The sequence below is a fragment of the Rattus rattus genome, chromosome 1 (assembly GCF_011064425.1).
Source record: "Rattus rattus isolate New Zealand chromosome 1, Rrattus_CSIRO_v1, whole genome shotgun sequence".
Taxonomy (NCBI): Eukaryota; Metazoa; Chordata; class Mammalia; order Rodentia; family Muridae; genus Rattus; species Rattus rattus.
The window spans coordinates 180,758,793-180,785,706 of NC_046154.1; the positions used below are offsets into that span (position 1 = coordinate 180,758,793).

At 35.1% G+C, this 26,914-nt stretch overlaps 1 protein-coding gene across 3 annotated transcripts in view; it reads left to right on the forward strand.

Annotated features, from left to right (window-relative positions):
- Positions 1-21,966, forward strand: part of Mgat4c (MGAT4 family member C) — a 209,026-nt gene extending 187,060 nt beyond the window's left edge. For all 3 annotated transcript variants that reach the window (XM_032911855.1, XM_032911873.1, XM_032911864.1), the window contains exons 3-5: positions 8,725-8,877; positions 15,829-15,976; positions 19,975-21,966. In XM_032911855.1, coding sequence (XP_032767746.1) covers positions 8,731-8,877; positions 15,829-15,976; positions 19,975-21,116 — 1,437 coding nt within the window. In that variant the 5' untranslated portion in view covers positions 8,725-8,730 and the 3' untranslated portion in view covers positions 21,117-21,966. The remainder of the gene's footprint in view (positions 1-8,724; positions 8,878-15,828; positions 15,977-19,974) is intronic.
- Positions 21,967-26,914: the final 4,948 nt, after the last annotated feature.

A 26,914-nucleotide genomic window follows, 5' to 3' on the forward strand; every position in this document is an offset into this window, starting at 1 on the left:
ATTGATATTATTCAATATTACTCAATTAGCCAAATTTTATCTTGACTTGGAAGCAGTTATTTTGTGGATCTCTGTTATGCTCCTTTTATAAATGAGAGTCCATAAGATAACTTGTGGTTATAACAAGGCACTTATCATACCTGGTGGCATTTTACTCTATTGAACACTGATCTTAAAACTGAAAACGAGCTCCTGTGTTATATACTAAGCATGAATGTTTCTGTTATTCAGAGGCAGTTGGCTGCTGCAGGAGTCGTATGCCAGCAACCTAGGCTCTGTGGTAGTGTTAAGGAAGTTGCAGAACCTGCAAGGCTTGAGGTCAAACAGGAAGTATTTAGGAGATCACATCAGAAGTGATCCAGGTTAGTTGGTAGAGCTAATTTTCTGATGAATACTCCTGGGGTCTGGAGAGCTGACTCAGTGATTAAGAGCACTTAGTCTGCAAAGTACCTGGATTCACTTTTCAAACCCACATGGTGGTGCATAGGTATTCATGATTTTAATTCCGTATGATCCAGTGCCTTCTCCTAGCCTCCCAGGGAATCAGACCTGCACATGGTGCTAAAACACACTTTCAGGCAAAACGCCCATATATAAGAATAAAAAATAAATAAGCCCCAAACCATGAATAAATGTCTCAATAACAACGTCTCAAACGTCACCAAGTGGATCTCAATAAACACAAACAGAAAATGATCTGTTTGATTTTGAATCTTCAGTCTACACCGAATTAAATACATCTTTTTTTTTATGAAACAGGTGTTGAGTATCTTACTATCTAAACAGTAAAGAGAATAATATAAATATAGTATAATAATAACATATTGATTTAATAAGGGCTTAACACAGAGCACAATGCATCCTTTCAAGACAGCTGCTACTGCCTCCAAAATTGTTGCATTACTGACCACCTCAAAGCGGAATAGATTTCATGGTTGTAATGACCCTTGTAACAAACAAAAGCTTGTGTTAAGAAAGTTTTACACTTCTACTATGACTTGCCTTCTATTCAGTTTTTCTTTTTAATTTTGATGATCAAAAGTAGAAATCAATGAGGGAAGGTCATCCTGGAAGGGAAGCTGGGGAAGCGAGTGTAACATTCTTTATTTAGTTAACTTCAGAACTGAAGAAGATTGTCTTGTCTGTACAATTCTGCTCAAACATTTGCTGTTATTATAGTACCTGACAAGGAAACCCCAATCCTGTCAGGGCTACTAGTTTGGTCTACATTGTAACTTAATGTGAGTCGCAGACACAAAATAATAAAAATAATAATACTAAATAAATTGTGCTAGGTATAGCTATGAACCTGGAGGAATGGTGTCGCTGCTGATATTTTTCACCTCACTGCCATCTATAACCATAGCTAGGATTGTCATAGCTAGGGACAATAAAAAAACTCTGAGGGAGAAAAACAATTACATTTGCTGCTATCAGTATTGGAGACTTTTGTACCAAATATAATGATAATCGTGTGTTTTGAAAGTTTCCTGAAGCTTTCGCTATGTCAGCAATGCTCTCTCTATTCATCAGAAAGTATTGACTGCTGCCTGGAGGGCATGTTCAGCCTTCCACAAAGCAAAGGAGAAAAACAAATTGGGCAAGCATTAAAAAAATGCAAGCCAAGCAAGTCGGGGGAGGGTAGTGGGAGGGGGGCACACATGTTAGGGAGATGAACACTTTCACTCTAACGTGTTTTTTTTGTTATATTGTTTGTATTGTTTTGTTTTTGTTGTTGTTTTGGTTGGTTTATTATTTTTTTTGCACGTTTTCCTTGGTGTTATATATAAAACCCAGTATTAGAAAGATGTGATTTGGTTCTGTATTCTGTTAATTTTAACACCTACTAAACAAAGAATAACTTACAGTTCAGTGCCTTGGGCTAGATTAATGTAGCCACATAGGTTTACATGGGTAGGAATTTCATTATTTTTCCCTCCAAACTCCTCATATGAACATAACATATTTTTCACTAGAGAGAAGTGAGAAATATGATATTTTTTCTTTTTACCCAGAGATCTGGAGAGTGACAATAAGACTTCCTTAATACTGAGTCATTTGCTGCAGGTCTCCTGAATTCTACAAATAGGAAGTTGCTGCTACCACACACACAGAGACATCTGCACTGAAGCAAGAGCTCTACAGCGTACAAGTTCGTCTGTCACCTCCTATCAGCCTCAATTCTTTAATAAATGAGTATTTTTCCTGTATTGATGAAAACTGGGGCATAAATTACTATACTGGTAGCTTCCCAAGGGAAAAATATTATGACATTTTTTCCCAGAGAAAGCTTATTTGCTTCCATGAACAATAATTTGACGAATGTTGCACTGATTTCTAATATTCTGTACATAATGAGCATTTCTATATTTACATGTGAATTGATGAAAGCAAGAATAAACTCTAAAAAAAATCTGTCCATACTGTGTGCCTTCTAGAACTTTCTGTAATATTTGGGTTTCAATATTAGAAATATTAAACCACAGAATTAGGGTTTCCAAGTGCAAAGGAATTATTCTGTATTGCTGCTGGTTTCCAAATTACCCACAATTTTGGTGTTATTTTTATCAAGATTTATTTCTTAAATATCCTTTAAAATGTGGTTATAGTAGTTATAAAATATTTCAGTTCACCTAGTAATAAAACTAAATATTGGTATGATTTTCAATTTGTGCCTGAATACTTTATTAGAATTAAAGTTTATGGTGCTTTGTTAGTGATTGAAGTAAAGCTGATATGTCCATTTGTGTTTGTGTTTATAGAGCATAGATATCACATAATAGGTCTGAGACAAAAAGAGGCCTTGGGCAAGCTGTTTAAGGTGACGCTCTAGATTGAGCACGATGACACATATCTGTAATCCCAATGCTCAGGAGGCAGAGGTAGGAGAATGACAAGCTTTTGGAAGGCTTAGGCAGTAGCGTAGGACTCTTTTAAAGAATGGAAACTTAAAATTTAAAGGCTCTTTGGTAAAAAGAAAATGAAATTAAGATTAGCATAGGCTAGTATTTAAACTTTACCTCTAAGTTCATAGAGTTTACACTGTGTGTACAGTGCACCCATATACACATTCACGTTGAAACCGTCTTTGTTAGCATCGTCTATCTTTTACTAAAACCCCTTCAGTAACTCAAGTAATATGCCTGAATCAATTTAAAACAAGTACTATATACTGGAAAGTTCAAATTTCCAAAGAAAAATCAAACACATATGCTCCAAATAGAAGGAATAAGCAGAAAAATCTCAAGAAAGCTAAGAAAGCAGAGTGAAGAGTGAAAAGGGATCAAAATATAGAAACAAACTTTTGTTTTTAGATATTTATTGCCCCCATATTTCCTTTACTTTTTATTTATTTATTTATTTTTACATTCCAAATTGTATTCCCCTCCTGGTCTACCCCTTATTGTTCCACATCCCATACCTCCTCCCTGCCCCCTGCCCCTCCCCCAGTCTCCACAAGGATATCTCCACCCCACCCACTCCACCAGGCCTCTAAACTTCTTGGGACCTCCAAACTCTTGAGGATTAGGTGCCATCTTCTCTGGCTGAACCCAGACACAGCAGTCGTCTGTTGTATATGTGTTGGAGGCCTCATATCAACTGGTGTATGCTGCGTCTGAGAAATCCATGGTGATCCAGTGTCTGAGAAATCTCCGGAGTCCAGGTTAATTGAGACTCCTGGTCCTCCTACAGGGCCTTCCTCCTCAGCTTCCTCTAGCTTCTGTTCATTGATTGGGTGCACATATTTACATCTGACTCTTTTAGCTGCTTGTTGGGTCTGTCGGAGGTCAGTCATGATAGGTCCTTTTTTTGTGAATGCTCCATAGCCTCAGTAATGGTGTCAGGCCTTGGAGCCTCACCTAGAGCTGGAACCCTCTTTGGGCCTGTCGCTGGACCTTCTTTTCCTCAGGCTTTCTCCATTTCCATCCCTGAAGTTCTTTCAGAAAATAAGAATTATGGGTCAGAGCTTTGACTGTGGGATAGCAAACCTATCCCTCACTTGAATGCCCTGTTTTTCTGCTGGACGTCGGTTCAATAGGTTCCCTCTCCCCACTGTAGGGCATTTCATCTAGGGTCCTTCCCTTTAAGTCCTGAGGTTCTCTCACTTCCCAGGTCTCTCGTATATTCTAGAGTGTCTTCCCAACTTTCTTCCTCTTGAGGTCACCTGTTTCTATTTTTTATGCCAGCCTTCAAGGCTTCAGTCCTTTTATCCCACCCAATACCAGATTATGTTCCCCTATTCCCCAACCCCCATCCTCTTCTCCTCCCTATTCTTCCCTCCCTCCCCTCTTGTGGTTGTTCCCTTCTGTCCAAATGGGACTGAAGTGTTCTTTACATTTCAAATCTTATTCCCTTCTAGCTTTTTCTTCCAGAAATCCTCTATTCCATCGCCCCTCCTCCTGCTTCTATGAGGCTGCTCCCCCACCAACCCACCCACCCACCCATTCCCTCCTGCCCTGGCATTTCCCTACACCGGGGCATCGCAGGCCAAGGGTCTCTCCTCCATTGATGCAGGACAAGGCCATCCTTAGCTACATATGTGGCTGGAGCCGTGGGTCACTCCTTGTGTACACTGGTTGGTGATTTAATCCCTGGGAGCTCTGGGCTGTCTGCTTCGTTGATATTGTCCTTCTTCCTGTGGGATTGCAAACCCCTTCAGCTCTTTGAGTCTTTTCTCTAACTTCTCAATTGGGGTTCCTGTGCTAAGTCTGATGGTTAGTTGCAAGCATCTTAATATGTATAAGTAAGGCTCTGGCATAGCCACTAAGGAGATGTTGATATCAGGCTCTTGTCAGGAAACTTTTTTTTGGTATGAGCAATAGTGACTGTAGTGCTAAATTTCTTATTTCCTTAAACAACCAAACTACCAGACTAGCATGTATGAAGCAATGGTTCCAGACATTAGTAGCAAGCAGAACTGTGGGATGAACTTTAATACAAGGAAACAAACAGGGTGATTATGTTAGCTTTCTACCAAGAGGTTCTAAGCTATGTCAAGAAAAGGACTCCCAAGTGCTGATTTCTTGAGCTGAGAAGGTATGAAGACAATTTGCAAACAATGAAAGAGAAAGAAAAGCCACACAGAGAAGTCTAACTCTCCAGAGACACACACATAATAAAACTTCAGAGGACTACAAAGGGATTCCTTCTAGTTTTTTCCTGATAATTTAACACTTCCTATGTGGGACAAAACAACGACAATCAAAATATTAAACACAATAAAGTAAAAAATTTAAGGCACTTCCGGAATGTAGCAATAATAATAATAGTAATTAGATAAATCACTCCAAATCTGATGGCCTGGTTATAAGTTATAGGTTCTTATGGCTAATCGAATAGTAAATCTAATTCCATCAATATACTATCCTGGAGATGTGAAAGTGATTACCCTCCCAGGAAATACGTTATCATTTTGTTGCTGAAAATACTGTGAGAAGTTTGATGTAGACAATGTGGTAATGACAGTGAATGGCTGCTGAATGTTCATTGATAAGTATAGAGAAGTGTGTGTGTGTGTGTGTGTGTGTGTGTGTGTGTGTATTCTCAAACATTAATACTTTATCTCAAACGTTAGCCTGTTTCAAAGACACTAGTCCTATATGTATTTTGATGTTTGTCATCAGCGGAAAACTGAGTTCCAATTACCTTTTAAAAATGACTAAAGTCCCCACTCTTTCTTTGGGCCAATAAAAGATACATATGCATATTACTTTTTCCAATCACCCAGCCATCCACAGTTTTATTTTTTCACTGTATCAAATACTTACCTTCTACTATCCCATAGTATATTTTACATGATAGATATATATTAGCAATCAAGTGTCATTAAAGCTGTGTTCCTGTCTTTTATGTTTACTGAGAGAGATAAATTATTTTCAACTCATTCCTAGTATCCACTGTTTGATCTATCTTTCATCCCAGTAACCAGTTTTCAAAACTCAGCCCTCTTTCCAATGCCTGGGCCCCCAATATTTAGTATAATATTTGAAATGTCTCAGACCATGATAAGACATTTAATTTGATCCAACTTTAGATTCCTCCACTATTTTCCCTCACCCTTTAAATTTATTCTCGCACAGGTTTTATTTATTAGATTTCAGCCCGTGTGAAAAATGCATTATTTCTTTAAGAATATAGTGTTCTTTACAAGCAAAAGACACTGTCATTAAGACAAAACGGCAACCAACAGATTGATAAAAGATCTTTACCAATTCTACATCTGATAGAGGGCTAATATCCAAAATATACAAAGAACTCAAGAAGTTAGACTCCAGAGGGCCAAATAATCCTATTAAAAATGGGGTACAGAGCTAAACAAAACATTCTCAGCAGAGGATTGTCGAATGGCCAAAAAGCACCTAAAGAAATGTTCAACATCCTTAGTCATCAGGGAAATGCAAATCAAAACAACCCTGAGATTCCACCTCACACCAGTCAGAATGGCTAAGATAAAAAACTCAGATGACAGCAGATGCTGGTGAGGATGTGGAGAAAGAGGAACACTCCTCCATTGTTGGTGGGATTGCAAACTGGTATAACCACTCTGGAAATCAGTGTGGAGGTTCCTCAGAAAATTGGACATTGTGCTACCTGAGGACCCAGCTATACCTCTCTTGGGCATATACCCAAAAGATGCTCCAACATACAAAAAAGACATATGCTCCACTATGTTCACAGCAGCCTTATTTATAATACCCAGAAGCCAGAAAGAACTCAGATGCCCTTCAACAGAGGAATGGATTCAAAAAAATGTGGTACATTTACACAATGGAGTACTACCCAGCTATCAAAAACAACGACTTCATGAAATTCATAGGCAAATAGCGTGAACTTGAAAATATCATCCTGAGTGAGGTTACTCAATCACAGAAAAAAACACTTGGTATGCACTCATTGATATGTGGATATTAGCCCAAAAGCTCGAATTACCCAAGATGCAATCCACAGATCACAGGAAGGTCAAGAAGAAGGATGACCGAAATGTGGATGCCCCGACTCCTTCTTAAAAGGGGGAAAATATCCATAGAAGGGGATATGAAAGCAAAGTTTAGAGCAGCGACTCAAAGAATGGCCATTCATAGCCTGACCCACATGTGGCCCATATATATACAGCCACCAAAACTAGACAAGATTGGTGAAGCTAAAAAGTGCAGCTGAAAGGGATCGGATATAGATCTCTCCTGAGAGACACATCTAGATCATGTCGAATACAGAGGTCAATGCTAGCAGCAAACCATTGAACTGAGAATAGGACCCCCTTGGGGTGAATTAGAGGAAGTATTGAGAGTTGAAGGAGCTTGCAACCCTATAAAAGCAACAATGCCGACCAGCCAGAGTTTCCAGGGACTAAACCACGACCGAAAAACTGTACATGGACTGACCCGGATCGTCATCTGCATATGTAACAGAGAATAGCCTTGTTGGGGCACCAGGGGAAGTGGAAGCCCTTGGTCCTGCCAACGTTAGACCCCCAGTGCAAGGGGAATATGTAGGACGGGCAATAAGAGAGATGTATAGGGGGAATACCCATATTGGGGAGGGGAGGGAATGGGTGCTTATGGACAGGAAACCGGGAAGGGGAATAACCTTTGAAATGTAAGTAAAGAAATATATCTAATAAAAAAATTTAAAAATAAATAAATAAATAAATAAATAAATACACATATGCTTTGTTTAATTCACTTTACTAAGTTTACATATATGGCCATTAAATTTATATGCATAAAAATTAATAAATAATATCCATGTTGGTTATGAAGAAAAAAAAGAATATAGTGTTCTTCCTCCTGGCTCCTACTTTTTACGTTACCTTAAGTGCTTTCCAGGGCTTAAAGTGTAGAGGTCAAAAAATGATGATGCTTGGTAGGGACAGGTTTTTAGGGAAACTCACAGACTATCATAATCAGCAACTGCTCCCGTCCAGCCATTATTAGGGAGGGTAGAAAGACAGCCGCTGGTGGGTTTGGGAAGCAAAATGCCTTGTCCAAATGAGACTTTCAGTGTTTCCACTATTCTTGGAAACTTCCACGCCAAATTTCCAGTTCACATTCATTTCCAAACAATGCTTCATTTCAGCATTGTTTCAGGATTGGACTTCCAGTCTAACTCACCCAATCATTGGCGTTTTCTTGATTGTAAGATCTTTCCTTGGACCCTGTTGGCTTTTCTGTTTCTACAATGCAGTGCAACCCAGCACAGAGCAATCAGACGCATGGCCTTCCTCGCCAGCTTCCCTCTGCTTAGATAATGAATTAAAGGTGAACTTTTCCATCACTTGATTTTAGTTACGTGTCACATGGAGAAACTGGAAATAGTTAACATCAAATTAGAAGACAGAGAAACCAGAAAAGTATATCCTAAAAATCAAATTCTATTTTCCTGCATCACCCTCAGTTTTTCTCTTTAATGAGCTCTTGTAATTCCAAGTTCTGAAATTATATTTGATTGGGGAAAATTTATTAAAGAATAGTATATTAAAGTATAGGATATAGTTTACTTCTTTAAAGATACTGAACTAATCAAATGTCTATTACTTCTTTTATTATATTATTAATACACTTGTCTTTATTGTTAGTTTTCAGAAGATAGCTAAATATGAAATTATATTGATAATGTTAGCATTATACATGAATTTTGAAACAAAATTTCAGCTCAAATATTTGAATGATGCAACTATATTATTATTAATTAAATTTTAGTAATTTTGTTTCTTTTTCCCCACAGGAGAGGATGTTTAAATTTTATCAAATGAAATATATTTTTCAAATATTGGATAAAATGAGATGCCTGCGAAAACGTTCTACAGTGTCATTCTTGGGTGTCCTTGTTGTTTTTCTTCTATTCATGAATGTGTTCATTGAAGATAGCTATGTTCTGGTAAGTTTTGCAAACATTATTTTTATTTCAAAATACACCTTCATTCTAATTGTACCCCAACCTTAGGATAATAGGGAGTGTTTGAGCTGAATTAAATATGCATATTTCATTTCTGTATAGGTTTAGCCATATATTATCAACAGTATACTTGCATTATTGTGGGTTTTTTCTTTCTTGTACTACATGGTGGTTGATATATATATATATATGTGTGTGTATATATATATACATATTATCACATGTATATATACATACATATTATCATATGTATATATACATACATATCATATGTATAAACATTATATAGTTATATACTATGTATTATGGAATACTAAGAGTATGTACTGATTTTTATATACATGAAATCATTAAGAATATTGGTCTTAAATATGAAACATATACAGTAAATAATTTTTCCTAATAACATCATTTCTTGTTTCTATATTTTATACACTATTGTTGAAATTTTTAGAAGCATTACTCACTTTGCCATAAATGCATGTTAATATTTAACTCTTATTTTCTTATATTTTGATATGATTTTTAAAAAATATAAATATATTTTGATTATATTCTTCCCCTCTCCAAGTCCTTCAAAAATCTTTCCCCTTCCCTACATATCTAACCTAAAGTTCTTTCTCAAAATTTTCTTTCAAAATGTTATTGACAACACTAAAATAATAAAGATGAACTATGTTGTATTCTACATATTTTACTGCAACGTATACTAAGCCTTCGTATTTTGAATATCCCTAAATCCCAACGTATTCTATATTGATACTCACTGAAAGACACCAAGAGGTAAAGAGACAGAACTGTACAAACATTCAAATACACACTAGAACAGTAGATGATTATATTACATGGTATAAAATATTTAATAAGTATGAGAAGTAAACTTTCACACCCAATTAAGAGGAATCAGTACAATAGCCACTATGGTCTATTACTGTTTCATTATTATTCCAATGATTAAAATGCAAAATTGATATTTTTGACTTTTTTATTTAAAATGGACCAAAAGCACATTTTTTGGTATCATTACTATATTTAAAATATTGATACCTTTGAGTTCACAGAGAATAGGGAATTCTGTCCACAAGCAACAGTCTGATACTATTGATATGTTAGCACAATGGATTTTGACAATAACCACAAGGAATGATTCTCAATAAAATGCTCTTTGGTTATATTTGCTTATGAGCTTTCTAGTATTTGCCATGATATCTTGAGTCAGCTCTAGGACTTCAGCTGACACAGATTCTCCTAAGAGATATTTTGCAGACAAACTTGGTTCTTTCAGTTCTGTTCTTTAATAAACATTTTTTAGAATCCTAGTTCTTTAATTTGTACAGGACTTTTTGTCTTCAAGTAAATATTGATTTTAAAGACCTATAATTATATTATCTAAAGTCAGATCACAGTAGTTGAATGTACCAAATATTGACAAGCTTTACCTAGATATAATTTAGCAAAGCAACAAATCAGAAAATAATGACTATTAGTATGGATTTGTGAATAGTTTAGATTTAAGAGACATCAGATAATGGAAGAAGATCTACACTATGTAGTTATTTGCAGTACTTGATAAAAAATGTGATCAAGAACAAATTCTCTATTTTTTTCATTCTTTCTTTCTTTACTTACTTAATTTTATTATTTTTATTGGCTATTTTGTTCTTTGATGGTTCAGTCATGTGATAAATACATGTTTATTTTATTCTGATAATGGCAAAATTAAATTAAGTCCTGTAAGTTAAGCAAATGTTAATGGTTCAATGTTATTATAATCCATGGAATGTTTTTTACTTGAGAGAAGGTATCTCATGAAATGTTAACTTTTAATTTTCAATGAATCAAACAACCTTTCATATGCAACAGTTACATTGTAATTATAAGATTTCTTTATATTCAAAGTAAAACCAGTAGGAGCAATATGAAGTTGGTGCTCTGTTTTGAGATATTTCATAGGATGTATTTAAAAAATTTCTTATCACTCCTCAAATGCATGTTTCAAAACTTTGAATTCACTGTTTCCTTTTCCCTTTTCTTAAAGCTAATTACAAAGGGATATAATGTTTTATGAATATTTGATACTTTATATGGAAATTTATTTATCTAATGAGCAATATTATATGGATCCTATATGATTAATATTAGTTCTGAATTATACAAATGGAAGTATTTGAAATATTTTGTAGTCGGATATTCTATATATTAAAGAAACCAATATTTAGATATAAATATATCTAGAAACCAATGGAGCATGGTACCTCACATCTGTAGTGTTAGCCCTTGAAAGTTTGAGCCCTTGAAAGTTTGAGGATTGATATGAGTTTGAGGACAGTCAGGTTACACACAAAGGCTCAAATACCAAACCAAAACAAAAAGCAAAAATAAAGATCAGTGTAAAAATAACTACAAGTATCCACAAAAGTAAAGACAAGCTAGATTCAACTCATGAATAAAAGACTAAAAATTTATTTAAATAATTTATAAAATTCCAGTAAATTCACCGGGTGTTTCAGGGTTTTTGTTTGTTTGTTTGATTTGGGTTTATTTTTGTCTTTTTTAATTTAAATTTTATTGGATATTTTTTATTTACATTTCCCCTTTCCCAGGTTTCCTATCCATAAACCTCCTATCCCACCCCTTCCCCCTTCTTCTATGATGATGTTTCCCCACCCATCCACCCACCCCTTCCCAATTCCACCCTGACTTTCCCATAAAGGGGGAGGTCCAGTCTTGGCAGGTCCAAGAGCTTTGCCTCCTATTTGTGTCCAACCAGGCCATCCTCTGTTACATATGCAGTTGGAGACATAGGTCTGTCCATGTGTACTCTTTGGATGGTGGTTTATTCCCTGGAAGCTCTGCTTGGTTGGGTATTTCAGTTTTTATTATCATATCATAGTCTTTATTAAAAGAAATAATAGGTAAACTTTACAGCCGTATTTTGAAATTTGCCTGATGTATTTTATAGAAAGTAAAGTTTCATGGGATGTATTAAAAATCTTGCCATTTGTCAAATACATGGTTCCAACTTTTTTGAATTTACTGTTCCCTTTTTTGAAAGATATTTTGAACAGGGACTAAACCACCAACCAAAGAGTACACAGGAATGGACCTATGGCTCCAACCACATATGAAGCAGAGAATGGCCTTGTTGAGCATCAATGGGAGGAGAAGCCTTTGGTACTGCCAAGGCTGGACTCCCCAGTATAGGGAAATATCAGAGCAGGGAGGTAGGAGGGAGTGGGTTGGTTCAGGAGCACCCTCATAGAAGCCGGGAGAGATAGCAGGTTTCTGGAAGGGAAATTGGGATAGAGGATAACATTTGAAATGTGAATAAAAAAATATCCAATAAAAGAAAGGTGTGCGATGTGTCTTTATTCCAGTTGGATCATACAGACATAGCCCTTTGAATGTAATCTCTTGCCAGAATAGACATATTGCTGGATTAAAATCCTTTACACACTCAGTAACACTCAACAACAGAAATATCACTTGGTACAGGAAAACTAGCCAACCCAGGGCCAGAGAATTCACAGATATTGGAGGAGGACCATGACTGAACTAAAACAGCATAATGTCCAACTGCATTCTAAATGTTTGTCTTTATACTGAGAGTTAAGCATGGTTCTTAGAAGCTCGACAAGAAAACTTCTCATTGCAACATGCAGAGATCATTACAGAACGGTGCGGTCAATCAAAGAGCAGAGCTACAGCATCCAACTTATCTAACCTCAACTCGAATAAACCTCATTAAAACATCTATGTTTAAAATGAGACTATTTATTGAAAACTGACTCTGGTAAAGAATATAATACAGTTTCTGCTTGACATAGTTCCTCTTTAATATTTAATTTTTAATTTTCATAAGCTTATCTCTTTCTGGGTTTTATCTTGCCTCCGTAATGGCATAGTGCATATAGTTTTCTAAGCATGAAGTGCAATGTCTTTCTCTTATAGAGCTGAAACAATACTTGTAATTCAGAGACATCACATGAATAGAATTTGCTGTCTCTAGAGTTACCACATTCAATTCTCTTTCTCCTAGAAAATGTACTTGTGGTTTGAAACTATAGGCATATTAATGGGTTGGTACATTTGGTTTTGTTTTAGAAGGATAAGTGACTTTCAGTTAGAAGGGAAGCCGCACTCACTGGAGGAGACAAATACTTTGACAAGGCAAACTAAGTGGCAAATATCGTATGCCCAATCAACTTAGCCTCTCAGCTGTGAGCATTTTCAAAGTAGCCACCAGGGTATATATTTAGACTGTAGTGAGTCCATTGAATTGCATTACCACCAGAAAATGATTGTCATAAAGCTTTGCCTTATTACTGAGACACACACTATAGCTTAGTTACTGCAGAAAGAAGGTATCCAGGGAGCATGGATGTTCAGCTAGTCGCCTCTGAGAGCAGACAACCAGACAGGCTCAGGTGAAAGTTACATTTTTATTGCTGCTGTAAGCATAAAGAAGCTTGTTCTTGAGAATTGAATTAAGTACTTTCATATCAGTTCTGTTTCATTTTATATTCTGCTACATCCTTCAACCAATATGAGTGCATTCCATTTTATGACAGAAATGGTCTAGACTTTTACATATTCAGAGAAGAATCCATAAAAATACTAAATATCATATGGCTTCTTCAGCATGTAGCACATACATTAACAGAGTTCAAAAATATGTATACAGCACAGAGACTACCGTGTATTTTATAAACATGTCTTTCTGTTTTACACTACTGCACTAATATTGAAAAAAGAGTCAGTGTGATAGTTCATCTAAAATTCCTTTGTAGCAATCCTAAATTAATTGTTTTAATATATTCTGTTTTTATATTTTTGATCTATAAGAATAGATGGAGCTATTTATGTATAAGAGACAAGATAATCAGAATTTGGTGAACACTAACTACTATAAAAGAAATTTTTGCCTAATCTTGCATTTCCAATACTTTGAATGTCTATGGTTTTTGAACATGAAGAATAGCTTATAAACCTTGTTAAAATATCTGCTCAAACTATTTAACTGATATAAACCATAAAAATATGTTAATAGGCACAGATTAAAATTCATGAGAATATTTGTATATTTGAAAAATTTAAAGATTGAATTTTATTAATTTAATAAAGATTTTTAACTCTTCCATTATACCCCAGTATTTCTTATTTTTGTTCTATGAAAAATTCTCTCTATAGATTTAAAGCATAATTATGTCTTTTCCTTCTGAGTCAGCAACTAAGTATTCAGTGTTCTAATAAAGGTAAGACTAGTGTCTGAATCTTATCAAGTCTTTTAGAACAGATATTTAATTAAAGTTGTATTGACCAAAGATAAGTACTCAAGATAAAAGTCATTTGAAGAATTTATTTTTTTCTACAGTCTTAGTGGCTTGCCTTGACTCATTTAAGCACCTAACACAAAAAGCACAAATATGTCCACATTTTAACACCCAGCTAACCAAAAAGAAAGGATGACTGACTTTCAAATCACTTTGCCCTTAAATATAGGATAGTTCATTATAGTATATATTACCAAACAAATCATCCTAATAAGGTATGGTCAATAATGACTTCATCAAATATCAAAATCTACCATTAAATTTGTATCAATGCTCAGAGAAAATGAAAGCAAACATTGAATATTAGCACAGTTAACTTGCATTTGAACATTTTCTGAAAAGTACATTTAAGTGCTTCTGCTGATACAATCACAATAATTCTTCCACCAAGAAAATAAGTGAACGGAATGTAGATGATCTAAATCATCTTCCTCAAAACATGAAACATTCATGGTCATGTATGCAACTATATACAGAGAGAAATTCTACACTAAGAAAGATGAAATGCCAATAAGTTCTCAGCTTATTCTGCTGATCAGGTACAAATGTATTCTAATTGATGGTAATAGAGGGCATTTTAGACAAGGAATTCCACATCAAAAAGATGATAGCTAATCGTTCTCAAAAATTTCAAATTATATGGCTGTCTTAATGGACATTCTATTGCTATAGAAAGACACCATGGCAACAGCTGTTCTAGTGTAGGAAAGTATTTCATTATGACTGATAGGCTCAGAGATTTAGTCCATTGTCATTGTGATGGAAACCACAGTGGCATGCAGGCTGACCAAAGAGATACCTGAGGGTTCTACATCCTGATCTGCAGGTGGCAGGCAGAGAAAGCAACACTTGTCCTGAATTGAACATTTGAAACCTCAATGTCCACTCTTAGTAACACAGTATCTCCAACAAGTGGGTATGTCCTCTGCTCCTAATAACAGGACTCCCTGTGGGTGTATGGTGGTCATTTTCATCCAATCCCCCACAATGGCCCTTTATGGTCATCTATAATGAATCAATAAAACTTTGTAACAAATGTATCTTAACCCAAATAGTTTATCATTAAATCTCCATACACATTCTTTAGATATTATCAACACTTGTTTTTCTCTTCCATTTGAATGTATTTGTAAAAGAGTAAGTACAATAATATGTATCAAAAATTTGGAGAATGTAATCAGAATCAGCATCAGATGAACGCTCCAAATTCATCACTATTAAACTGTAAAGACATTAACTTTGACAATTTAGAATTTAAATGCTTTGCAAGTAGGGATTTTCAAGTAATGATATATTTGGTGAAATGATGCCATTACTAGTTTGAACTATGGAAATGCAAATGTGTTGCAGAGGTAAGCAAGTAGAAGTAAGAAAGTTTAAAGAGGAAGGTGAGAAATCAGGTGATGTTTACTGACCTTATCGCTATAGGCTAGTAATTGAGGTTTATGTAACTTTCTAATATATGTACCACCGACAATGTACCATTGTGTACCTAACCTGTGACCAACTATTACTTATAAATTTTTCATATATATATTGGTTGACTTTTTTGTTTTGTTTTTTGTTTGTTTGTTTGTTTGTTTTTTTTTTGTGCATTTAGGAAGGCGACAAGCAACTTATAAGGGAAACATCAACACATCAACTTAATTCTGAACGCTATGTTCATACCTTCAAGGATTTATCAAACTTCTCAGGAACTATAAATGTCACCTATCGCTACCTGGCTGCCACACCTTTACAGAGAAAGCGTAAGTATTCTTCAGCTTTTTAACAATAACTGCATAAGACAAATTTAATCAAATTTGCATAGAATAATGATTATATTACAGCATTAGTGTGGCATAAAATATTTAAATATTACTGGTAACTATAGTGTAAAAGCATTCATTTCTTCAAATTTGGAAAATATTTTAGAACCTAGTAACTATTAAAATACCAAATTTTAATGTCAGCCATTTAGAAATTTTATTGGATATTTTCATTTACATTTCACATGTTATTCCCTTTCTCAGATTCCCATCAATAAGCCCCCATTCCCTCCCACTTCACCTTCTTCTATAAGTGTGTTCCCCCTCCTCAATCACCCCCCCTTTGCATCTCCCCACCCTGACACTCTCCTACACTGGTGGGGTCCAGTCTTGGCAGGACCAAGGGCTTCTCTTCCTATTGGTGACCAACCAGTCCATCCTCTGCTACATATGCAGTTGGAGCCATGGGTCTGTTCATGTGTACACTTTGGGTGGTGGATTAGTACTCGAAGATCTGGTTGATTGGTATTCTTGTTCTGTGGGATTGCAGACCCCTTCAGCTCCTTCAATCCTTTCTCTAACTCCTCCAGTGGGGACACAGTTCTCAGTTCGATGGTTTGTTGCTAGCATTTGTTTTCTGTATTTGACATGTTCTGGGTGAGCCTCTCAGGAGATAGCTATATCAGGCTCCTGTCAGAATGCACTTCGTGGCTTCATCAATATTGTCTAGTTTTGGTGGATGTGTTCATGTATATGGGCTGGATCCCCAGGTGGGGCAGGCTCTGAATGGTCATTCCTTCAGTGTCTGCTCCAAACTTTGTCTCCATATCTCCTCCTATGAATATTTCTGTTCCCCTTTCTAAAAAGGAGAGAAGCATCCTCACTTTGGTCATCCTTCTTTGTGTAGTCTGTGGATTATATTTTGGGTAATTTGAGCTCTTGGTCTAATATCCACTTATCAGTGAGTGCATACCATGTGTGCATTTTTGTGATTGGGTTACCTCACTCAGGATTATATTTTCTAGTTCCATCCATTTGCCTATGAATTTCACGAAGTCATTGTTTTAGATAGCTGGGAAGTACTCCATTGTGTTGAAGAGCATCTGTGTTCTTTTCAGCTTGTGTGTGTGTGTGTGTGTGTGTGTGTGTGTGTGTGTGTGTGTGTGTGTGTTTATGGCTGCTATGAACATAGTGGAGCATGTGTCTTTGTTGTATGTTGGGGCATCTTTTGGGCATATGCCCAGAAGTGATATAGCTGGGGCCTCAGGTAGTACTATGTCCAATTTTCTGAGGAACCTCCAGACTGATTTCCAGAGTGCTTGTAACAGCTTGCAATCTCACCAATAATAGAGGAGTGTTCCTCTTTCTCCAGATCCTTTTCAGAATCTGTTCTCACCTGAGTTTTTGATCTTAGCCATTCTGACTGGTGTGAGGTGGAATCTCAGGGTGGTTTTGATTTGCATTTCCTGACGACTAAGGATGTTGAACATTTCTTTCTTCTCAGCCATTCGATATTCTTCTGCTGAGAATTCTTTCTTTAGCTCTGTACCCCATTTTTAATAGAGTTATTTGGCTCTTTGGAGTCTAACATTTGAGTTATTCGTATATATTGGATATTAGACGTAGGATTGGTAAAGATCTTTTCCCAATCTGTTGATTGCTGTTGTGTCCTAGTGACAGTGTTCTTTGCCTTACAGAAGCTTTGTAGTTTTATGAGGTACCATTTGTTGATTGCCAATCTTCAAACATAAGCCATTAGTGTTCTGTTCAGGAAAATTTCCTCAGTGCCTATGTGTTCAAGGCTCTTCCCACTTTTTCTTCTATTAGTTTGAGTGTATCTTATTTTATGTGGAGGTCCTTCATCCACTTGGACTTAAGCTTTTTACAGAGCATTTAGAAATTTGTTATAGGGCCATGTATGAGATAAATAATTATCCATTTTCTTTTTTATTTAATTAATTTATTTATTTGAATCAAATGCTGCCTTTCCTCCGTTGGCTTTAAATTTTAAAAGTTTAGCTTATATTCTTATATTTACAATCTTTGATAGTATAGTTTTATAATTTCTAACCAGTGTTGAAAATATATTGAAATTATGTTGAAAGTCTTGGTACTGCTTTATCTTAAAAATAGCTATCTTAGATTATTATACCTAGGGAAAATTTAAAAAAATGGAATTTCTTGTCTCAGGGTTCTGGTTGCCTGTAATTAACATGTATGTACTGTCTCATACTAAATTATGATTGTTCCAAAGGAGATTTGACAATTTAAAAAATAAGTTGAGTCATATTCAAGATGAGAAGGTTTACTCAAGCCACTATGAAGTCCTGGTTGGGAAGAAAATAGATAACAGCCATTCAAAATTAGTACTCCTTATAAATGGTTTCTGAGTGGTTTAGTTTCTAAAGGAACAAGAATAAAAGCACAAGGAATGAACTTCCGTCAGTCATGTGGCTAACACTGCATTGACAAGCACCTGACAGGGTGCTGACTGGTAGTAAATGACTAATGCACATTCCAGATAGGAAGGGCAGAAGAGAAAAAGGACGGTCACTGGGCTTGTTAAACATATATGTGGTATCAGGGGAAGGCCCATACTATCTCCGTAATTTCACACATGTGAACATATTTTCTATTTTACACACTGCCTACTTTAAAATTACATTTAATCTTAGTGACGTGAAATTAGATCTTAGAAAGACATGTAGTGCTTGTCAGAGGTAGATAGTTTGCACTTGGGATTATTTCTTTCTTTAAAAATATAGAGCTCTCACATTTTTACTTAAATGTAAGAAAATTTTTTCAAGAGGCTATAGCTGTAAAATATCTTTCCCTTTTTATCTTTTTCTTTTTTTCTGTTTTCTTTCTTTTTCTTTAGATGTTTTCTGACCCTACTCTTTTTTTTATTGGATATTTTATTTACATTTCACATTTTATCTCCTTTACCGGTTTTCCCTCTGGAAACCCCCTATCTTACTTCCCTCCTCTATGAGGGTGCTCCCTCTCCTACACACCCACTCCTACCTCCCTGCCCTGCATTCCCCTACACTGGGGCAGTCAGCCTTCACAGGACCAAGGGCCCCTCCTCTCATTGATGACAGACAATGCCATCCTCTGCTACAAATGTTGCTGGAGTCATGGGTTCCTCCATGTGCACTCTTTGGTTGGTGGTTTAGTCCCTGTGTAAAATATCTTACAAAAAAGGGAACAGTAAATTTATAGCTTGGAACCATGTATTTGAGAAACGATAAGAAATTTAAAAAAAAAAATTAAAAGAAACTATTTTCTATAAAACACATCAGACAAATTTCAAAATAAGGCTGTAGAGTTTACCTATTAATTCTTTTAATAAAAACCATGATATGATAATGAAAATTGAAATACCCAGTGAATTCACTGGAATTTTAAAAATGATTTAACAAAATTTTCAGTCTTTTATTCATGAGTTAAATCTAGCTTGTCTTTACTTTTGTGGATACTTATAGATATATTTACACTGATCATTTATTTTTGCTTTTTGGTTTGGTTTGGTTTTTGTATCTTCATGTGTAACCAGACTGTCCTCAAACTCATGGAAATCCTTTTGGCTCAAACTTCCAAGTGCTGACAGGTGTGAGGTACCATGCTCCATTGGTTTATTGATATATTTATAACTAAACATTGGTTTCTTCAATATATAAAATATCAGGTAACAAAATATTTTAGAATAATCTCACTTTTATAATTCAGAACTAATATTAATCATATAGGATCCATATAATATTGCTCATTATATATAATTTTCCATATAAAATGTTAAATATACATAAAACACTATATACCTGTGTAATTCGTTTTGAACTCTAATCTTAAAAAATTCAATACATAATCATATATCAGATGTACTTAATATAATTGCAGACTTAACATAAAGAAATCTTGGAATTTTTATTCCTATTTTTGTTTAATTCAAAGCCTATTAACATTTAATTTGTCTTCCTCTGATTTCTTTTGCTCAGGATATCTCACAATTGGACTTTCATCAGTGAAACGGAAAAAAGGAAATTATTTACTTGAGACAATCAAGTCAATTTTTGAACAGTCCAGCTATGAAGAACTAAAAGAAATTTCAGTTGTAGTGCATCTAGCAGACTTTAATTCATCATGGCGTGATGCCATGGTCCAAGATATTACACAGAAATTTGCCCATCATATTATTGCAGGAAGATTAATGGTTATACATGCTCCTGAAGAATATTATCCAGTTCTGGATGGTCTTAAAAGAAATTACAATGACCCAGAAGATAGAGTCAGATTTCGCTCCAAGCAAAATGTAGATTATGCTTTTCTGCTAAATTTCTGTGCCAATACTTCTGACTATTATGTAATGCTTGAAGATGATGTCCGGTGTTCCAGAAATTTCTTAACTGCCATCAAGAAAGTTATCGCATCCTTAGAAGGAACATACTGGGTAACTCTTGAGTTCTCTAAACTTGGCTACATTGGAAAACTCTATCATTCTCATGATCTCCCACGTCTGGCCCATTTCTTATTAATGTTTTATCAAGAAATGCCTTGTGACTGGCTATTGACTCATTTCCGAGGGCTGTTGGCTCAGAAAAATGTGATTCGATTTAAACCTTCTCTCTTTCAGCACATGGGGTATTATTCATCCTATAAAGGAACGGAGAATAAACTGAAGGATGATGACTTTGAAGAGGAGTCATTTGACATCCCTGATAACCCCCCAGCAAGTCTCTACACCAACATGAATGTCTTTGAAAATTACGAAGCAAGCAAGGCTTATAGTAGTGTTGATGAGTACTTTTGGGGAAAGCCACCTTCAACGGGGGATACGTTTGTTATTGTATTTGAGAATCCTATTACAATTAAAAAAATTAAAGTGAATACTGGAACAGAAGACCGGCAGAATGACATTTTGCATCACGGAGCCCTAGATGTTGGGGAAAAACTCATTTTTAGCAAACAAATAAGACAATGTGAAACTTACTTAAGACTAGGGGAATTCAAAAATGGAAACTTTGAAATGTCAGATGTGAATCAAAAAATTCCCTTTGACATACATTGCATGAGGATATGTGTCACCAAAACTCAGAAAGAATGGTTGATAATTAGGAGCATCAGCATTTGGACTTCCTAGCCAAGTAAATCAGTAGATTAAGTTTCTGAAACAGGTCTTCCTGTTTCAATTTTTGCTATTCCCTCTTTTGCTACTTTTGTCTTTTGGAGGGTAACTAATTGGTGTGCTGTGGCACAAGAACGTTGAGTCATCTCAGCAGTTTTGATTGTAGTTTTACCAAGCACATCTTTGTAATTATTTTCACATTTCAGGTTGAATATCATTCTGTAGTTAAAACTGATTTCACTCATACATTTAAATGTTCATAGTTCCAAATTTCAACTCATTGTGCAAAGAGTTGATAATTTATTTTATGTTTAGAAAGATTCTTAGTAAGAATATATGAGAATATGCAGATTGGTTGCCATCATAAAATGGGATACTTTTTCTTATAAATTTATGCTTTCACTGACTGCTGTATTTCTACAATTAATACCTCCTCATGGAAGTGGTGTCTTTACAACAGATTAGTTGTGTAAGTAGAGCTTTGGAAAAACAGACTTAAAAGTCATCATTCCTTTGGTTATTTCTATGGAAAGGAACATTGCTCATTGTTTTAAAACATTTAATTGAGCACATGTTAATACAATTCCCATGAGAATAAGTCTATTTCTAATTTCCCTTTTGAAAATATATAGTTAAGCTCAATATTTTAAGGTTATATTGGATATCTGTAATTAATAGAGGAAGAGAGATGGCTTACCATTAGTTCATTCATACATTTTCAGTATATGTAGAAAAAACTGAAATTGATGTTTTTACTTTTTGTATTAAAACTCATGTGATTAAAATTGTTGTAATTTATCATATTTGGGGAAGATTAAATGGCTGTCTTATGTGGGAGAAAAGTAAAATTTAAAGTAACTAAGTTCAGTTTTTTGTTGTTTTGTTTATTTTTTTTTGTCTTTCGTTAATGAGTTATTTCGTAACAAATCCAAAATGAAGAATTTGTTTGTTGTTGTTGTTCCGATTACCAGATAACCCTCTTTACTCTTTATGAAAAAATTCTCCCAGAATGGTTTCTTCTTTCTTTCTTTCTCTTTTTCTTTTTTCTTTTTTCTTTTTTCTTTCTTCTCTCTCTCCTTCTTTCCTCCTTTTCTTTCTCTCAATCCTACCTTTATTCCTCTTTCTATTATTTCTTCTTTCTATCTTTCTTCTTTACCGTATGTATGTATTTATTTACTGTTTATTTGTTTGTGCCTCTTGTTTATGTATACCACCTGTGTGTTGCGCCTGCAGAAGCCAGAAGAGGGTTTTAGATACCATGAAACTCAAGTTACCGGATGTTATGAGACACCTTATGTGGGTGATGGGAACCAAACCAGTGTGCTTTGCAAGAGCAGCAAGTGCTCTTAACCACTGAGCCATCACTTTCGTCCCATATTGTATGTGTCTTATTTAGGTTTTAGGTGGTTTGATAGAGTCACTTAAATTTGATAACAAAGTTGGTCCATAAGGCACGTTATCATGCTGTATGATGATTGTAAAATGTTTTAATTGATGCTTTTCTGCTATGTGCATACAAATAGTAATCAAACTTTATTGGGGATTGGTCAGTATGTCTTTTCCATAAAAAAAAATTCAAAACATCAGAGTGGATTCTAAATACATTTGTGTTTCAGAATGTATTCAGTGGTCACATTCTATTTACAGTTTAATAAGCAACCAAATGAAGTGGTTTGTAATGAAGAGAAATATAGAATGTTTCATATGTTTGTGTTCCTGGAAAAAAATCAAGTTCAGGTTAACATATTTATATGGTGATACTTGCACACACACATAAATATGTGTGTGTCTGTGTGTGTATGTGTGTATAATGTGTGTTTGTGTGTGTAGTGTAAAGACTATATTTATTATACTAAAAAAAGAAAAAGAAAAAAAGGAGTATTGTGTCTGGTATTCTTTCCAACGTAAAATACAATCTTATTATAGTCTAAAAGAGATTAGTTTTTTTTATTTTATTCATTCTGTCAAAATCAATTAAATTAGAGAAGCAAATTAAGAGTCAAAATTTTTATTGTTTCTTGATACAGCCACTAAAACACACCCAGCTACACCCATTTCTTAGGATGTTAGAGAAGATACTAAACTTTCTTCAACATGCAAATACTAATAATGTGGAACATATTTAAGTATTAACATAAGAAAATTTAAATACTGCCATGAAACTTATTTGTGTTTTGGGTTCAAGGTTAATGTCATTCACTTAAAAATGTTCCCCTTTCCTGGTGCTTTAGGTAATTATTGTTATTATTACCCAGGTGTCTGTATAGTGTACATGTATCTTAGAACTTGTGGTAACATTTATTTTTTGCATTCCTGCTGATTAGAAGTACACCACTGTATTCTAATACAGAAGATATTTAACTCAGAAATGATCCCTTACAGTAGCCTACAAGCTTATACCTCTAAAGACCTTCTACTCTTATACATGAATTTCTGGAAAATCCTTTAGTAAAGATTGAAACATGTATGAGGTTGGGGTTGCAGATCTGCTGGAGAACATAAAGATCACCAAAGGTAGATACATTTATCTCAAGTTTCTTTCATCACTAAAACTGACATTGAATAAGTCTCACTGTAATCACACAGGGAGGTTTGTTATGTTTTCATTACAAGTTGATACTGGGGTAACTTATCTTCTTTCTTGTTTTCAATTACCTAACTATATATTTATCTATCTTTCTTTCTATCTGTCTATCATGTATCTTTCTATATCTATTTATTTAAATTACTATTTTTATATTATGTATATCTGGACTTTTTGTCTACGTGTATGTCTGATGTGTACCATGTATATACCTACTGTCCATGGAATTCAGAAAAAAAGTCAGATATTCTGGAACTGGAGATATAGATGATTATGAGACACCATGCAGGTTCTAGAAACAAAACTATCAGCACAGTCAGTGCTCTTAACCACTGACCCATCTCTCCAGGCTACTACCCTCTTCCTTTCATGTTCATTAACTTTTAATTTTCTTTCAACATGCAAAATATTAGGTTTCAGTATGGCACTTTTCCTTTGCAGTTGCTTCTTCTCCCACATGTTGCATTTATAGACAATGACATTTCAATCAATGTAGAAACATGCGATTATAAAATTTTCAGGAAAAAATGTGTGGTTCTAAAAATTGTCACTTGTTGAAGTGACTCACTCAAACAAAAGTCATGTTTTCTCTTATGTGCATATCCTAATTTATAAGGTATTAAACGTATGTAAGTAAGGGGTGTGAAATGAGACAGATGACCATAAGAAGAGACCAGCAGGCTAGCATTTGGTTTTGGGGGCTCAGCAAAAACAGTTAACTTTTTAGGAAAACAATTGCCTTGACAAAGAATGTTTCAGCTATGATTAAAAGGGAGAGCAAGGAACTCTGTGTTCCTTTATCCCTCTCTTATTGAGTTTATTCCAATGCTTAGTTTTAAGATCTCATTTAACCCTTTTATTTCACTTTCACAGTTTGGGAGTTTCACACAAACATATTATATGTTTTATCAACTTCTTCCCAGTTCTCCTAAAATTCCTGTGCAATCAAGTAGCATATTTCCTGTCAATATTTATGTATTCCTTTTGAAAAAAAACCCCACTGAACCCTCTTTGTACTTCATGTGTGTGTATGTGTGTGTGTATTTGTGTGCGTGCGTGTGTGCGTGCGTGTGTGCGTGCATGCATGTGCGTGTATGTATGTGCGTGCATCGTGCGTGTGTGTGTGTGTGTGTGTGTGTGTGTGTGTGTGTGTGTAAGACAATACAAGAGGATATTGATCATTTCCTAGGCCAAATTACCTAAAGAAATATGCCCTCTCCACTCCCATTACACCTGAAGTGTGAATCATTGTTTAACTAGGAATAAATAGGACTTCACGAGCCCCTCCTGTGCTCATACCAGGGTATTTGGTGGTCTGATACGGTGCAGGTCTTATGCAAGCAATCAGAGTCACTGTCAGTTCATGCATGCCATGGTCTGTGCATTTCCAGTAAATCCTTGCACTGTAGAGGTCTACTACATCTGGCTCTTATTTTCTTCCATAAAGATTCATGAATCTTGAGGGGAATCCTGAATCTTTATTTTAGGAAGTTTCTAGCATAGTAAATTTTCATATGTCATTTTCAAAATCTTTTGTGATAAACTCTGACCTCCCATCTTCTTACATCTATAAATTCCTGTTCCCTCCTTTTCTTTATCCCTTCATACTGCCTCCAATACTCTTTCTTTGAAAACTCCTGTACTTACTTACTAGTTTCTGACTTCAAGGTAAGCACATATGTAAAGATATGTTTGAAATATATACATATATTCAATACATATATTTTAAATGTAGATATAGATATAGATATGTATTCAAAACTTCTTCCCACATATGAGAGAAAGTACATGATGTCTGTCTTTCTGGCCTGGATTTATACCTTAGGCAGAACAATTACTTCCAGCCTCACATACTGATGTGAAATTTTTATAGGTTTCTAAATAGCTGAGAAATATTCCATTGAATGTATAAAATAGCTGGTTTTCATCACTCATTATCAGTTGATGAACATCTAGATATTTTCCATTTCCTGGATATTGTGAATAAAGTAAAAGTAAGCCTAGAGGAGCAAGAATATTTGGGGCAGAAATTAAGGCCTTTTATAATCTCTTTCAAAAATGGAAATCACACTAAGCTTTCCCTGTGCCACTAAATCCTGTGTCTATATATTAAAAAGTGCTGAATGAAGCCCAAAGAATATTATTAAAGAGGCATAGAGCCAAAAATAGAGGTGTTATCCATATTCAATCTGTTTATCTTTATGTGATTTTTTCCTTCATAGTTATATATTTGTGCATGAGTGTATGGTGTGTATATATTTAGTCTATATACACACGTACACACACGGATTATTTTCCTTTCTAAGAATACCCATTGAAAACAATCAGAATGAGAAAGGAATAGTTTGTTTTCCATTCATCATGAAAACAAGATGTTGACAGATTTCACGTACAAATTTGAATACACCCTGAGACATTTCTAGAACTTTAACAGGGTACAAATATTTACTTAGTGCTGTGCATGGGTTCTGGAAACATGACTTGTTCACAGGAAGTACCGATTCACAGACAGAAAGAAAAGCTGAAGACTGACATCTTAGAGACAGCTGAAAGAGGAGGAAACAAGTTAAGAAGCCATGGTAGCAGGTGTCTGCAGGGGATAAGGGTCAGGTTACAGCTATCTAGAAGGCTGTGCTTGATAGTTTCTGTACACACTGGCATTAGCTAAAGGTTAATCTTCTTAACATCTGTTCTTGGATGAAAATTAGACTTTGTCTTTCTTCTCAGCATTTCCCAGGGAAGGCTATGCCATTTCCATGGGTCTGAGGCATTGGAGTTCTGCCACGGACATGACCGTACTCACATCAACAATACACATTCATATTCACTCAGTATTTCCTCTACTCACCCGAGATCCGCACTTAAGTTCTGTGAGTAAATGATTCTAGTATTCATGAAAAGAAAAGCACGTAATAAATTACAAAAAATGTTGAAATGTACTTTTGGAAAAATATACACTTTTGCAACAATAACAACATTGGGTATAAAAACATACTTATTAATCATATCAAGTGTTGATAAAGAAGACGTATATTGTCATTGTAAACCATAGCTTCATGCAAATTATAAATTAGATATTGATATTGCCCAGGTATATGGATATAATTTTACAAAAAGAGCATCTCTTTCCCTTCCTACAGCTACAGTTGTGAGATTTGCACACTCCATTTATTGGACCAATAATCCTCTGTCTGGGAGCCTCTCTTTGGTTTGGTGGTGTTGTTAATAG